Genomic DNA, 16,692 nt, shown 5'->3' on the forward strand with positions numbered 1-16,692 from the left:
GGGAATTTTTGATGAGTCTGAAACTAGAAATGCTCTAAGATCAAAATACATTTTTCTCCTGGGGTTGGAGATGTACTGGGTGCTTTTATTTTCTATTCTAACTCTCCTCATATTGCAATATGATATCACAAGATAGTTGCCCCAAGAACCCTCTTACACTGTTGGTGGGAATGCTGGTGCAGCCACTCTGGAAAACTGTGCGGAGATTCCTCAAAGAGTTAAAAATAGATCTGCCCTATGACCCAGCAATTGCACTGTTGGGGATTTACCCCAAAGATACAGATGCAGTGAAACGGCAGGACACCTGCACCCCGATGTTCATAGCAGCAATGTCCACAATAGCCAAACTGTGGAAGGAGCCTCGGTGTCCATCGACAGATGATGGATAAAGAAGCTGTGGTCTATGTATCCAATGGAATATTCCTCAGCCATTAGAAACGACAAATACCCACCATTTGCTTTGACGTGGATGGAACTGGAGAGTATTATGCTGAGTGACATAAGTCAATCGGAGAAGGACAAACATTATATGGTCTCATTCATTTGGGGAATATAAAAAATAGTGAAAGGGAATAAAGGGGAAAGGAGAAAAAATGAGTGGGAAATATCAGGGAGGGAGACAGAACATGAGAGACTCCTAACCCTGGGAAATGACCTAGGAGTGGTGGAAGGGGAGGAGGGCGGGAGATGGGGGTGACTGAGTGACGGGCCCTGGGGGGGGGCACTTGATGAGATGAGCATTGGGTGTTATTCTGTATGTTGGCAAATTGAACACCAATAAAAAATAAATTTATAAAAAATAAAAATAATAAAAGTTACAAATTAAAAAAAAAGTAAAAGATAGTTGCCCCAAGTTTCAATGTGGCTAGTACACAAATTTAAGTGCATTTATGACTAACAAAAACCATCACTGCAGGCAGAGGATTATTTTCAATATTGCATTTATTCAAAGAACATAAATACACCATATAATACATAATGTAAACACTGTAAAACTTGACTTGAATAATACAACATTCTACTAAAAAAGAAATACTATGCATGAATATATTTGTGCCCACCCAAGTCAAAGTCCCTCATTTACATCACAGAAGCATGGTGGCAGGGGATCGAAGTCAGCATACAAGCTACATTCATCACAGCATTGGAGGTTGGGATAAGACCCAGCGGAGAGGGCGGCTGCAGCAACCTTGTCCTGAGTGAGTATGGCTGGATTATTTTTTAAGGCCAAACAAAGAGGTGACTTTGGAGGTCTTAAGAAAAGACATACACAGAGCATGGGATTAGAATTTTTCTTCTCCATCCATTTGTCACAATTATCAGGGGTATCTGGGAGGTTTGGGGCTGGACCAATCAAATACATGACAGCAGCCCGAAACTAGAGCTCCCGGCCCCTGTCCCAAGCTCCTATCCAATCCCTTCCTCTCCCACTGCTAGAAATGGAAAATCAGGTTACAGCCAACAAGAGAGAGCAAGCGCAGGTGTGGGATCACCCAGCCGATCCCTGCAGGCCCATCAGGTGCAGAGCGGGATGGGGAAGGGGCCACACTTGGCCACCCCCACCCCCACCCCCCATGTTCTGGGATTTACCTTCCAGCTCACAGGCTTCACTTCCCTAGGACGGGAACAGCACGGCTTCACGACCCATCTCTCTCCCAGGCTCCAGGGTTCCTCTCCCCCAAAGTTAATGATCTTTTGTCTGGGCTGCACTCCCCTGTCAGGTGTCCCCGGGACCTTCACCCAGCTCAGCTTCCCCACAGTCCTCCAGGCCCACCTCACTGCCCCCAGGGCCATGCACGTGAATGAGAGAACCCCCTGACGGCTCCCCCAACTCCGCTAAGAGGAGGTCAATCCAGCCTGTCCTCTGAGTGAATCCCAGGCACAGACTCACCCACAGCCTCCCGCACAGTCTGCAGTGCCTGGGACAGAGGGAGGGCACAGCCAGTGTGAGGAGTAAGCCGGCTGAGGGTCCACTCGGGGAGGGTAGTGGGGCAAAGCATCACAGGCCACAACCCCACTCCCTGCTGAGAACATTCTACTTATGAGCTCACAGCCCTAAGCCAGAAGGGGGAAAACTCAAGATTCCACACTCACCTGTCTTCGCATTTTCAGACCTACCTGCTGCTCCTGACCTCCCCCTGGGTGTGGGCACAGGGCAAGGGATGACCCTGCTCAGGCAGGGAGCCCGGAGTATCCTATTTGAGGGGGTGCTTTTCAGTCTTACCCACATCACTCACTTTAATGCGTTGGATATTTTGTGGTAAAGACCGATGACAACACCCATCAGCACAAGAATGGCCATCAGGATACCGCCACCGATGCAGAACATAATTATCGTGTTGACTTTAGAAGAGTTGGCTTTATCTAGGCAGAGAAGTGCAGCAAACAAAGTGGCTTCCCTCCCCACCCAGCCACCTAGCCACCTCAACAGCTTCCTCTACTGGAAAAAGAGTGAACCCCCAACATACAAATGAGTTTTCCCAGAAGGCACAGCATAGGACCCTAAACTGGCCCAGAGAGGGGGAAAGGGTTTGTTTATGAAGGAGACCAGACTGAAATGCAAAACCCAGAGAAAAAGAAGAAAGCAGGAGCATCTTTTTCTTCCTTTCACCGGCAGTAACGTGCAGCTCTAAGTAACAAAACAAGCTTCACTCAAACAAATGGTTTTGCTCCCAAATACCTGGGTCCTGAAATACATTCACTTTCAGAATCAGAATTAGCTCCTCACTCTACATCAGGCTTAGTAATCTCCTATGGGGATGATTGAGGGGACAACTGTTTTAAAATGTTACGTTCAACAATGCTGAGACTACACAAATCCATTTTGTAAGTGATACATGTTTCAGGAAAACAGTCTTCTACTCTCCCACTGACAACTGCCATTTTTTTCCTTCTCAATCCTCCCAGGAAATCCGATTTTTCTGGAATAAGCCATTTGTTTAATCTCATTCTCTGAAACTGGGGAAAAGTGAGTGAGGACTGAAAAACAACCCAGAGTTGAGAAACATACTTACTACCCTCTAAGTCTTCCATGCTCGATGAATGCCCGCAGTAAAAAAAAATTACAATTAATATAAACTTTAGGGAACAGTACATCTTATCAGTAATTTCTCAAACGTTTAATTTGAGAAAGAAAACTCTAGTTATCCCCGTTAAGAGTAATTAAGATCTAAGTTTGAGGAGCTGGCTTTTGGATGCATCGTCTCCACAAGAGCTACCGGAATGTACAGCCACTGTCCAGCTCCAACTTCTATGCCTTCTATGTCAGGCCAGAGGCTGTGTGACATCAGCACTTTGGACACCAACTCCCGTTCATGGAGTTCTGAATTCTGTTTCATGTTCAGATACATTTTTGGACCAATAGAAACAGGAGTGTCCAAATATTATTCTAAATCATTTATTCTCAGTCTCACCCTTTCAATCTTGGTTCCCTCAAAGATCCTTTTAAGGTCTGACTGTTAATCTAAAGCAAATCTGGGATTTCAATAAAATCAAAGAACAGTAATGTGGGGAAGGCTAATATCTAAAAATACTCCTATATCTAAAAGTCCAATTATGAAAGACTGATTAGACTTTATGTTGCAACATCACGATAGAATAACAGCCTAGTCATTTCATAGGACTCAGATGTATGTTCACTGATTTCTGAATATTGTCCTACTTTATGGCGAAGACAAAGATTTCAAAAAGCAATAATGAATAAAATGTTATAAATCAGGTTTATATTATTTTAAGAAATTCATACCTAGCAAAGCTGGTTCAGTTAAATGAGGAAATTATTTTAACTATGAAGGGTTATTCCTTGCTGCTCTGGCTAAACCCTGGATGAGGTTATAAACAGCAGGGGGCTTATCAACAAAACTAGTGGCATAAGACCTCTGAAAATTCTTTCCTGTATAAAAGCAGTAAAAAATCTGGTAGAAAAAGGGTCTTTTTCAGACCCTGGAAATTAACTAAAAGCTTGCTGCTCAGGAAACACCTATTTTTTTTTAATTTTTTTTTAATTTATTTATGATAGTCACAGAGAGAGAGAGAGAGAGAGAGAGAGAGAGGCAGAGACACAGGCAGAGGGAGAAGCAGGCTCCATGCACCAGGAGCCGGATGTGGGACTCGATCCCGGGTCTTCAGGATTGCGCCCTGGGCCAAAGGCAGGCGCTAAACCGCTGCGCCACCCAGGGATCCCCGGAAACACCTATTTTTAAGAAAAACTGAGTCTCAGTACGAGCAGCAAGGCTTTGTGGCATTGTTCCATCACTCCCTCTCCAGTTCCATGGCAACCTTGAAACTAAAACCCAAGCTGCACTGCAGCCACCAAAGGGAAAACAGAGGTAGAGCTCTTTCAAAGCCTCATTCCCAAAGAACTGTTATTATCTGACCTGTCTTCCAGGCACATGGAAATCCTCACTTGCAAAGCTATCTGTATTCAACCTAACATGGAGTTTGACCAATGCAAAAAGTCTTCCTTTAAGGGGATTTTGGCAAAAACAACCATAATTGTTTTACCTTTCTGGCTGCCTGAGGTAGTAGATAACATTTGGGGGCAAATCACAGAATAGCCAAAAAGCTTAAAGGAAAAGCTGGTAAATTAGCTGTCCATTCAGGAGTTTTGAAAAGCTCTGACATATTCCTGGGACTTTAGGCCATGCATGTGTGCAGTGTGCGTGTCTAAGGCTATGAGTAACCTCAAGAAAGACACGAGATGGTCCTGAGCATTCACCACTGACTGACCCTGAGGCATTTTCCCAAGCAAAAAGTGAAGGCTTGGCTGGTTGTTGAAGGCATGCCCCAACATGCACATGGAGCCCCTCATGAAAGACTGGGAGATTTATTGGTTCCAGGCATTTCAGGTAATCTTTGCCTGATCATTAGCTAACTACTAAGCTAATCAACAGAGACTTTGGCGTCCACATACAACAAAGAATACAGACCTTACAGAATCTGTTGAGAAAAGTCACTAAACAACAAACCTTAGAGAGCTGGGAGAAACTGACTTCCACAGTTGCCATGTTACATTATTTTAAATGTCTAGTTTTCAACAAAAGACTGTAAGACAAAAGGAAAGGAGGGAAGGAGCAAGGGAGGGAGGAAGAGAAAGAAAGAAAAAGAAAGGAAGGAAGGAGGAAAAAAAGAATTATGACCGATAAAAGGTAAAGGAAAGCAATTAATAACTTTCCCTAGGAAACCCAGACATTGGCCCTACTGGACAGTTTTCAAATCAACTATTTTAAATATTTTCTTTTTTTTTTTAATTTTTTTATTTATTTATGATAGTCATACAGAGAGAGAGAGAGAGGCAGAGACACAGGCAGAAATTGAAGCAGGCTCCATGCACCGGGAGCCCGACGCGGGACTCGATCCCGGGTCTCCAGGATCGCGCCCTGGGCCAAAGGCAGGCGCCAAACCGCTGCGCCACCCAGGGATCCCTATTTTAAATATTTTCAAAGGAATCCCTGTCTAAAGAACTAAAGTATGAGAATAATGGCTCCAATAGAGAACATCAATAAAGAGATAGAAATTTTTTTCTGAAAGCCTTTCCCCTAAGATCAGGAACACGACAGGGATGTCTACTCTCACCACTGCTATTCAACATAGTACTAGAAGTCCTAGCCTCAGCAATCAGGCAACAAAAAGAAATAAAAGGCATTCAAATTGGCAAGTCAAACTCTCCCTCTTCACAGATGACATCATACTGTACATAGAAAACCCAAAAGACTCCACTCCAAGATCGCTAGAACTCATACGCAATTTGGCAGTGTGGCAGGATACAAAATCAATGCCCAGAAATCAGTGGCATTTCTATACACTAACACTGAGACTGAAGAAAGAGAAATTAAGGAGTCAATCCCATTTACTACTGCACCCAAAAACATAAGATACCTAGGAATAAACCTAACCAAAGAGGTAAAGTATCTATACCCTAAAAACTATAGAACACTTCTGAAAGAAATTGAGGAAGACACAAAGAGATGGAAAAATATTCCAGGTTCATGGATTGGAAGAATAAATATTATGAAAATGTCAACGCTACCCAGGGCAATTTACACATTTAATGCAATCCCTATCAAAATACTATGGATTTGTTGGAACAAATCATCTTAAGATGTGTATGGAATCAGAAAAGACCCTGAATGTCAGACAGGGGAATATTGAAAAAGAAAACCAGAGCTGGGAGCATCACAATGCCAGATTTCAGGTTGTACTACAAAGCTGTGGTCATCAAGACAGTGTGGTACTGGCACAAAAACGGACACATGGATCAATGGAACAGAAATAGAAACCCAGAAAAAGCGACAAAGCAGGAAAGACTATCTACTGGGAAAAGGACAGTCTCTTCAATAAATGGTGCTGGGAAAACTGGACAGGCACGTGCAGAAGAATGAAACTGGACTATTCTCTTACACCATTTACAAAGATAAACTCAAAATGGATGAAAGATCTAAATGTGAGACAAGAATCCATCAAAATCCTAGAGGAGAACACAGGCAACACCATTTTTGAACTTGGCCACAGCAACCTCTTGCAAGATACATCCATGAAGGCAAGGGAAACAAAAGCAAAAATGAACTACTGGGACTTAATCAAGATAACAAGCTTCTGCACAGCAAAAGAAACAGTCAACAAAACAAAAAGACAACCTACAGAGTGGGAGAGGATATTTGCAAATGACCTATCAGATAAAGGGCTAGTTTCCAAGATCTATAAAGAACTGAATAAACTCAACAGCAAAGAAACAAACAATCCAATCATGAAATGGGCAAAAGACATGAACAAAAATCTCACAGAGGAAGACATAGACATGGCCAACAAGCACATGAGGAAATGCTCCACATCACTGGCCATCAGGGAAATACAAATCAAAACCACAATGAGATACCACCTCACACCAGTGAGAATGGGGAAAATTAAGAAGACAGGAAACCACAACTGTTGGAGAGGATGTGGAGAAAAGGGAAGGGAACCCTCTTGCACTGTTGGTGGGAATGTGAACTGGTGCAGCCACTCTGGAAAACTGTGTGGAGGTTCCTCAAAAGAGTTAAAAGTAGATCTGCCCTACGACCCAGTAATTGCGCTGCTGGGGATTTACCCCAAAGATGCAGATGCAGTGAAACGCTGGGACACGTGCACCCCAATGTTTATAGCATCAATGTCCACAATAGCCAAACTGTGGAAGGAGCCTTGGTGTCCACCGACAGATGAATAGATAATGAAGCTGTGGTCTATGTACACAATGGAATATTCCTCAGCCATTAGAAATGACAAATACCCACCATTTGCTTCGATGTGGATGGAACTGGAGGGTATTATGCTGAGTGAAGCGAGTCAATTGGAGAAGGACAAACACTATATGGTTCCACTCATACAGGGAATATAAAAAATAGTGAAAGGGAATAAAGGAGAAAGGAGAGAAAATAAGTGGGAAATATCAGGGAGGGAGAACAGAACATGAGAGACTCCTAACTCTGGGAGACAAACAAGGGGTGGTGGCAAGGTAGGTGGGCGGGGGGTTGAGGTGACTGGGTGTCAGGCACTGAAGGGAGCACTTGATGGGATGAGCACTGGGTGTTATGCTATATGTTGGCAAATCGAACTCCAATAAAAAATATACCAAAAATATACCGAAAAAAAATAATAATAAAGAAAAAGGGCAGCCCGGGTGGCTCAGCAGTTTAGCACTGCCTTTAGCCCAGGGCATGATCCTGGAGACCAGGGACTGAGTCCCATGTTGGGCTCCCTGCATGGGGCCTGCTTCTTCCACTGCCTGTGCCTCTGCCTCTCTCTCTCTCGTCTCTGTGTCTGTCATGAATAAATAAATAAAATCTCTGGGGAAAAAAAAAGAAATTAAAAAAATAAAATAAAACAAAAAAAATTTTTAAAAAGATTTTTTTTTAAGAGTCAAATAGAAATTTTGGAGTTGGAAAGTATAACTGAAAAAAAATTGTTGGAGGAGCTTAACCACAGATCTGAGCAGGCGAAGAAATAATCAGTGAACTTGGAGACACTTCAATCAAGATTATCCAGTCTTAGGGGACGCCTGGGGGGCTCAGCAGTTGAGCATCTGCCTTCAGTCCAGGGCGTGATCCCGGGGTCCTGGCATCGAGTACTGCATTGGGCTCCCCTCAGGGAGCCTGTTTCTCCCTCTGCCTGTGTTTCTGCCTCGTTCTCTGTGTCTCTCAGGAATTAAGTAAATAAAATCTTAAAAAAAAAAAAAAAAGAAAGATTATCCAGTCTTAAGAACAGAAAGAAAAACTAATGAAAATGAACAAAGAAATTCCAGTTCCACTACAACATGTAAAGAGCTTGGGAGCTGCCATCCTCAAAGCAAGAAAAAAGCTAACCAAACTGATAATCAACATGTCTTGAAGTCACAGAGGAAATAGACCACACCACAAAAGTGAAGAGACAGATGAATAGAAAAGAGACACAATCACAGCTTCTCAGGAGCTGAAGCCACTGCTAGAGTCAGCAACTGTTAGGAATACTTAAATGGTTAAGTGATAAATTGTTGGATGCTAAAGGAGGACCACCATGAGAGAAAAATATTCCTAGGGGCCCAGGCTTTTCTAGCAGGGGGAGAACCACTTTCGTGAATTTTACAAGGAGCTCAATGAGGTTCTTGGAGTGAAGATTGCAAAGAAATCCCCTCCTGCGTTGGTCTCCACTGATCCTACAGTAGAGGTGACCCTGTTGCTGGTGGGAGATGGTCAGAGTCCTGAATTTCCACTAAGTCTCCTCTGATACCAGCCCAGCAGTTAAGTGTAATTGTGCCTCATTACCATTGGGTCAAGGTGAAAGTTCAGACTTCCCCAAGATCTCCACTGATTGGGGAGGCAGGGATGTTATCACTCGGTCATCTCAGACACTACATTGATAGAAAAGGGTGATTTGGGACAACTCTATAGCTTGGTGAGAGTGAAGGTCTAGACTTTCAAGTTAGTCTTTGCTGGGAGGAGGAGGGGCTGGGAGTGGAGTCACAGTTTTTTTCTGGGACATTTGACTGGAGTACAGTCTCCCTGGCTTGTTAGGCTCCCTTTTTCTTGGTCCTTTGGCTACAGACAGCAGGGTTTTTTGGGGAGGATTTTTTGTCTTCACCCACTGGTGTTTCTAGGTTGCCAGCTTCTTCATCTCCAAGTCTGGAAATATGAAGCAAAAACAAAACCCAGGGAGTTCACCACCATGTTCTTTGGATTTAAGTTTCCTAACTTCTCTGTTTTCTTCCCTCCACCTGTCAGGGTCTTGTGTTTTATATATAATGTCCAGGAGTTTCAGTTGCGCTTGGTGGAAACCATAACAAAAAGTACATTTACTCCATCTTCCCAGAAGCAGAAGTCTGAAATCAATCCTCCATTTGATGAGCATAGCCACTGTGCCGACCCCACACTTGTCTGACCCTGAGAGTGAATGCCTCCTTAAATCTTGTGTCCCAGGCACATCACATGTGTCATCCTAGACTGGGCTATCCACATTTCAACATAGTCTATCCTTCCAGCTTCATTTCCCACTGCATTTCCCCATGCCCCATGTATTTTCACACCTCTGAGCCTTAACTAGATAGTTCTTCCAATCCCTTTCCTCATGTGCTGTAATATGAATCCTAAAGAATTCAGTCAGTGCCAATTCCTCTATAAAATCTTCATCGATTCCCATGTCCCCCATGTTAATTGCTCATTTTCCTCTGTATCCATGCCATTTGCATGTACCTCTCTAAAAACTTAAATTTCATTCATCATAAGGATTTCCATTTCCTGTTCTAACTCTGAACAGATATTTGTCTTGACTACAAGAACCTACTATGCTCCCCCTCACTGAACCCAATGCTCTGGAGTTGAATTAACTGTGTTGTTTCCCCACCTCACCCCCCACTTTTTACCTCACTCAAAAGTGTTTTATTTTTCCGAGTTACTTTTCTATGTTCTCCATCAAAGCACCAACTACTCTGACGGACACGGCTTTGAATAAGCTGAGTCACAATTAAGGAGACAAGTTATGTAATCCTTCCCTACAGAAAGGGCCACTTGATTTCTTTTTTTTAAAGATTTATTTATTTATTTATGATAGACAGAGAGAGAGAGAGAGAGAGAGAGAGAGAGAGAGAATGAGGCGGAGACACAGGCAGTGGGAGAAGCAGGCTCCATGCTGGGAGCCTGACGCGGGACTCGATCCTGGGACTCCAGGATCGTGCCCTGGGCCGAAGGCAGGCGCTAAACCGCTGAGCCACCCAGGGATCCCCGGCCACTTGATTTCTGGTTTCCTTTCATTCTTGTGGTTATCAAATTGCTCTGATGAATCTGTTCATTAAAAATCTGTTTTTTTCTTAGTGTGAGTTTCATGAGGCAGAAATTCTGGATCCCCAATATGAAACAGAGGGCCTAGCACTCATTAGAATGCTGACATATTTCATTGGCAATGACCCAAATATTAATTTTGTCAATCTGATAACAACTTTCAAGATCTAAGCCCCTAAATTCAGACAGAGCAATAAATTCGGACATAACAGTAAACCATGAGCATTATCATTTCATTTACTGATAAGAATATTTTCATTTGCTTATAAGTCAGCAACATTAAGCTACTGATCCAACGTGTCTTAGCATAATCTTTCTGAGTTTCACTGCAGATGGCCAGAACACAAGGCAATGACTAAGACTCTATTTGACAGATGAGGAAACTGGAGCTCAGAAAGCAGAAGTGACTCTTTAGGGTCACCTAGCAAGTCACCAACAAGGCAGGAAGTAGGGGAACCCTGGTGGCTCAGCGGTTTAGCGCTGCCTGCAGCCCAGGGTGTGATCCTGGAGACCGGGGATCGAGTCCCATGTCGGGCTCCCTGAATGGAGCCTGCTTCTCCCTCTGCCTGTGTCTCTGCCTCTCTCTCTGTCTCTCATGAATAGATAAATAAAATCTTAAAAAAAAAAAAAGGCAGGAACTAAGGGCTGGTTCTGTGACCTTTCCCTCCAACACTTTCCTCCCAGGTCCAGTGCCCTTCCAACCCCCTCAACCTTTCTGCAAACCTCTGAAATGAAGTGTTGTTCTTCATTCCCTAGTGCTCACTAACTGTATCACACAGAGGCTTTGATTTTGGCTCTGAGCTGAAAGATATGCAAAGAAATCCAGTTGCATTTTATTTTGGGAAGGGTCCGGTTATTGAAAAGATTTTCACCTTAAGCGTCCATTGGCAAATCACATGCAGTGATTAGGCAAGAGCACTGAGAGTGATAGGAGGGGCCGTGTTGGCAAGGAGTAGACAGCAGCTGTGCTCAGAATCCGGGAGTTGAACTTTTGTGATGTGATCCCAGTTACGGGGGCTTGTTTTTTCCTGTGGCAAAGTCTTAGTAATTCACACCTACCAGGACTTTGATCCACATCACCTATTTTGCCAGGTGTCATCCCCTGCAGCTAACCCCTGGGGCAGGTGGCTGCAAATACCCCAGTACTTGTGGATTGCACCACTGGCATCACTGCTGGCAGAAAGCAGCCTGGATCCCAGGCTACCGGGAGTAAGCCTGTGAGCTCCCCATATTTGACCCCAGGTCCATCCTTGTCCTCTCCCACAGCTCTCACAACTGTGGGCTTTGCTTCAGACTCCTCCTGTTCAGCTGAGGGCTTTGTTGTGGTCCCGGCAACTGCTGTGAGAAGAGTCAGGTTTTGCCCTAAAGAGGGAGGAGGAGCTTCCAAATTGAAATCCTAGTCTAGTGATACATTCAACTAGAGTATTATAGAATTTATACATGCTAGTTATTTTAAGCTCCCTGATAATTCCAAAATCTGTGTCATACGTTAAGACTGGTTCTAATGCTTGCTTTGTCTCTTTGGCATAAGTTTTTCTTGCCTTTCAGCCTGTGCAGTAATGTTTTGTTGAAAGTCAGACATAATGTAATGGAGAAATGCATAGGAACTGAGGTAATCACGTTTTACTGAGGTAATCACATAAAAATCAGAGTTTTATGTTAATCTGGTTAGGAATTAAGCGATGTTTAATATTCGCTGGAACTACAGGTGCCAGGGGCTTCAATTTCCTCTAATATTCCTGCTCTTGTCCCTCCTATTGCCTTCTGGTTTCCCTAGAAAGTGCATTTAAAATAGTCTGCATCTTACTCTCTTAATTGTAATGGATTGTTTTTATCCCGGAGCCCTGCTGACGTGGTGGTAAGGCACTGGGGAAGGAAAGCATTCCATAATATTTTTTTAAAAGATTTTATTTATTTATTCAAGTGAGACACAGAGAGAGAGAGAGAGAGAGAGAGAGGCAGAGACACAGGCAGAGGGAGAAGCAGGCTCCATGCAGGGAGCCCGACGTGGGACTCCATCCCAGGTCTCTAGGATCAGGCCCTGGCCTGAAGGCAGGGCTAAATCACTGAGCCACCCAGGCTGCCCCAGCATTCCATAATATTAAGACTGAATCTGTTTTTAGCAGACCTCAGTCCCTTGCCTGTCACCTTCAAAAGTGTTTGTCTTTTTTTTCCCCCTCTCCCTACATGCAACAGGAAAGCTAAATTGCTCATCCCCCAGATCACAAAAGACTCTGGTAACTTCCCCCCCCAGAAAGTACACCTTTATTAAGGAGACTACTGTGGGTTGTATTTCAAAATGGTTACTTTTCCCTTCCCCCTGCAGAAAGCACTAGGAGATTCTTCTCCAATCTTCACTGTGCAAATCTGGTGGGATTCCTGGAAGTAAAACCCATAAAAGTGTGGGGCCTCCTAAAAGTGGGCTCCCAGGAGTTATCTATCTCTCTCAGAAGAGGCTCAGCCTCCAGTAGTTCATCGATGACCATTTAAGTGTTCCTCCCAGTTACTTCCTCCAGAGGATTTTGTTCCTAGTAACCAATCTCTACTGGGATTTTCTGCATTTACCTATTTTTCCAGTTGTCAGAGTGGCTGTTTACCCTGTGACCTCATCACCTGGTGGATTTTTAAAAAGTCATTGATTTTTCAGTTTGTTCAACATTTTTGTTGTTGTTGTAAAGATGGTTGTGATAAATCCCAAACTCTTTTCATGTCAGAGCTGAAACCAGCGGTGTTGTGTTTTTTTTTTTTAATTAGTAATATAAACCCACATAAACAAAAACTCTTTGGAGTATTCAACATATGAGTGTATAAAGGGTCCTAAGCCAAAAGTGTCTCAGAACCACTGTGTTACAATACATAGTCATGATTCACAGTGTAAATCCTAAAATATCAAATTTCTCTTTAAAATAGGCAAGCCAGGGGGCAGCCCAGCGGTTTAGTGCTGCCTTCAGCCCAGGGTGTGATCTTGGAGACCCAGGATTGAGTCCCACATCGGGCTCCCTGCATAGAGTCTGCCTCTCCTTCTCTCTCCCTCTCTCTCTCTCTCTTTCTCTTTCTGTCTCTCATGAATAAATAAAATCTTTTTAAAAATAAATAAATAAATAAAATAGGCAAGCCAAGAACACATCATGATACTGGTGGAAAGTTTTCAAAAATGTTTTAATTATTTAAAGTGGAAAAAAAAAGGCAAGAAGAAACATTTGCAATTCATGGTAAGAGTAATTTAGCATATTAAAATCAAGGTAGGGGATCCCTGGATGGCTCAGCGGTTTGGCCCCTGCCTTTGGCCCAGGGCATGATCCTGGAGTCTCGGGATTGAGTCCTGTGTCGGGCTCCCTGCATGGAGCCTGCTTCTCCCTCTGCCTCTGTCTCTGCCTCTCTCTCTCTCTCTCTCTCTCTCTCTCTTTCTCTGTGTGTGTCTATCATAAATAAATAAAATAAATCTTAAAAAAATAAAAATAAAAAATAAAATCAAGGTAACCTCTGCACTACCACAACTACTCTGGCTTTGATAAAAAAGTATAAGACTGAATTTACTAAATTCTCCTTTTTCTGCTCCTCTTACATTGTAATAAAGTTCTAAACCCATACTGCTCCGCTCATCAGTTCCATTCAACAAACCTTTTCTGAACCTGTCCACCAGGTATAAAATAATTCCTAATCTTAAAAATCATTCAGATGGTAGAGAACACAAACGTTGAGAATTATTTTATACAATCCTAAACCACAAGAGAATTACAGTACCTGAAAACTTTAAGTGTAGTACAGAAAAAGCAGTAACACAATGGGAATTCTATACTTGGTTTTCAATGATAAACAGGATTTTTCCCTGCTATCCATGAAAAAAGACATTGTAGGTAGAGAGGAAAGCACGGGCAAAGGTAGGGGAGCCTGCAGCATAGGCAGGAGTCACATGTACCAAAGGCTTTATTTTTTTTTATAAATTTGTTTTTTATTGGTGTTCAATTTGCCAACATACAGAATAACACCCAGTGCTCATCCCGTCAAGTGTCTCCCTCAGTGCCCGCCACCCAGTCACCCCCACCCCCCGCCCTCCTCCCCTTCCACCGCGCCTAGTTGGTTTCCCAGAGTTAGGAGTCTTCATGTTCTGTCTCCCTTTCTGATATTTCCCACACATTTCTTCTCCCTTCCCTTATATTCCCTTTCACTATTCATATTCCCCAAATGAATGAGAACATACACTGTTTGTCCTTCTCCGATTGACTTACTTCACTCAGCATCATACCCTCCAGGTCCCTCCACGTTGAAGCAAATGGTGGGTATTCGTCGTTTCTAATGGCTGAGGAATATTCCATTGTATACATAGACCACATCTTCTTTATCCATTCATCTTTCGATGGACACCGAGGCTCCTTCCACGGTTTGGCTATTGTGGACATGGCTGCTAGAAACATCGGGGTGCGGGTGTGCCAGCGTTTCATTGGATCTGCATCTTTGGGGTAAATCCCCAGCAGTGCAATTGCTGGGTCGTAGCAGGAAACCACAAAGGTTGGAGAGGATGCGGAGAAAGGGGGGACCCTCTTACACTGTTGGTGGGAATGTGAACTGGTGCAGCCACTCTGGAAAACTGTGTGGAGGTTCCTCAAAGAGTACCAAAGGCGGGATCCCTGGGTGGCGCAGCGGTTTGGTGCCTGCCTTTGGCCCAGGGCGCGATCCTGGAGACCCGGGATCGAATCCCACATCGGGCTCCTGGTGCATGGAGCCTGCTTCTCCCTCTGCCTGTGTCTCTGCCTCTCTCTCTCTCTCTCTCTGTGACTATCATAAGTAAATAAAAAAAAATTAAAAAAAAAAAGAGTACCAAAGGCTCTAGATGCTGTGCTAATGGGCAAAGATGGTGGCGGCTCGGGAGCAGGAAAATCAGAGGATGGGGCACAGAATGAAACAAAGATGAAAATGCGAGCTAATGACCAGTGAAGAAACTCCTGAAAGTATGCCATGAAAGTTAGTGCTTGGAAACAGAAGAGGCAGAGATGGCAAAAAGATAGAAAGCTTTGTCTTTAAAAAAAAAATCAGGGGATCCCAGGGTGGTTCAGTGGTTTAGCGCCTGCCTTTGGCCCGGGGTGTGATCCTGGAGTCCCGGGATTGAGTCCCGTGTCGGGCTCCCGGCATAGAGCCTGCTTCTCCCCCCTCCTGTCTCTCTCTCTCTCTCTCTCTCTCTCTCAAATAAATAAATAAATAAATAAACAAACAAATAAATAAATCTTAAAAAAGAATCAGGACTTGGAGAGATTTATTGGATATATGGGCATGAAAGAAAGGGAAGGCCTATAGCCGTCTTTAGTTTTCTGACCAGTGGCTTTTAACTTTGCATAAGGAAGTCAAAACCCAGTTGAAAGTATTCCTCTTGTTCATTAACTTGCAGGTTGGTATTTTTGAAAAAAAAAAAAAAAAGTCTATTTTCCTTTGGAGACCGTCCAATACATTAACATGTGATCCCTTGGTGGTGTTTCTTTCAAACTTGGTGAATCCACCTAATAAACACTCTGCGTAACAATACTTAGCAAAAAGTTACAGCCCGATTTTTCTGACAGATTAAAAAAAAAATGAAACAGCCATTGTACAAGTAACTCTTGCTTTCCCAAAGTTTGTGTGACCCCGCTTAGCTTTTACCTTATAATACAGTAAGGCCTCCAAGTTCATAAAAGCAAAATCCTCTTCACCTTTCTTCCGGTTATCTAGAAACCGGTACTAATGACGCAGGTCTCTGTAAAAAAAAAATAATAAAAATAAAAAAAATAAAAAAGCACAGAGCAAACACAGGCAACTTCTGAGAAGCAGAGGATGCTCCTCCCTTCAGGCCATGTCGGGTGAGGAAAGCTTTTTTTACGAGAACCCTCCACTCTCGGGGATGAGGCAGATCTGTATTCTCAGGAGGTACATGTCCTCGCGTAACTCGAATAAGACCTTAAGAAACACAGAATCAAAGCTGTCTGGCACTGAAACAGAAGTCCCAGAAAAGCAGATCCTAAAACAAAAGTAACAGGAGACAGAGCGAGACGTCTGTTCTCTAGAGAGGCTGCTGTCAGCCCAAATCCGAAGGACCCTCACGCTCCCATTTTGCTTATTTTATTTGAATCTCATTATCCAGTTTTCTCAAGGTGAGGGTGACAGGAAGAGGCAGGGACGCACCTGTCACCTCCCCCTCCCCCGCCCCCGCCCCCGCCCCCCGCGCTGCGGCCCCAGGGCGCGAGGTCAGCTCCACCGCCCCGCCCGCCCGCCGCCCCGCCCTCGCCCCGCCCTCGCGCCGCGGGGTCACTAACGCGGCCGCTGACCCGCGCCGAGCAAACCTGCGCCCGCCCCGCTCCTGCCGGGCCGCGGGCTCTCCGCCCCCCCCCCCCGCCCCCGGGCCGCCCGGCAACCGTCGCCCACGCCGCCCGCTCGCTCCGCC

At 44.1% G+C, this 16,692-nt stretch overlaps 1 protein-coding gene across 1 annotated transcript; it reads right to left on the reverse strand.

The window, feature by feature from the left end:
* Window positions 1-1,066: 1,066 nt before the first annotated feature.
* On the reverse strand, window positions 1,067-2,329 carry FAM24B (family with sequence similarity 24 member B). Its single transcript, XM_055345748.1, has 2 exons — window positions 2,238-2,329; window positions 1,067-1,253 (listed from the first exon to the last, which is right to left on the reverse strand). The coding sequence occupies exons 1-2, from the start codon at window positions 2,327-2,329 to the stop codon at window positions 1,067-1,069; spliced, it is 279 nt and encodes a 92-aa protein (XP_055201723.1).
* Window positions 2,330-16,692: the final 14,363 nt, after the last annotated feature.

The sequence above is a fragment of the Nyctereutes procyonoides genome, unplaced genomic scaffold, assembly GCF_905146905.1.
Source record: "Nyctereutes procyonoides isolate TBG_1078 unplaced genomic scaffold, NYPRO_anot_genome, whole genome shotgun sequence".
In the NCBI taxonomy this organism is placed as follows: Eukaryota; Metazoa; Chordata; class Mammalia; order Carnivora; family Canidae; genus Nyctereutes; species Nyctereutes procyonoides.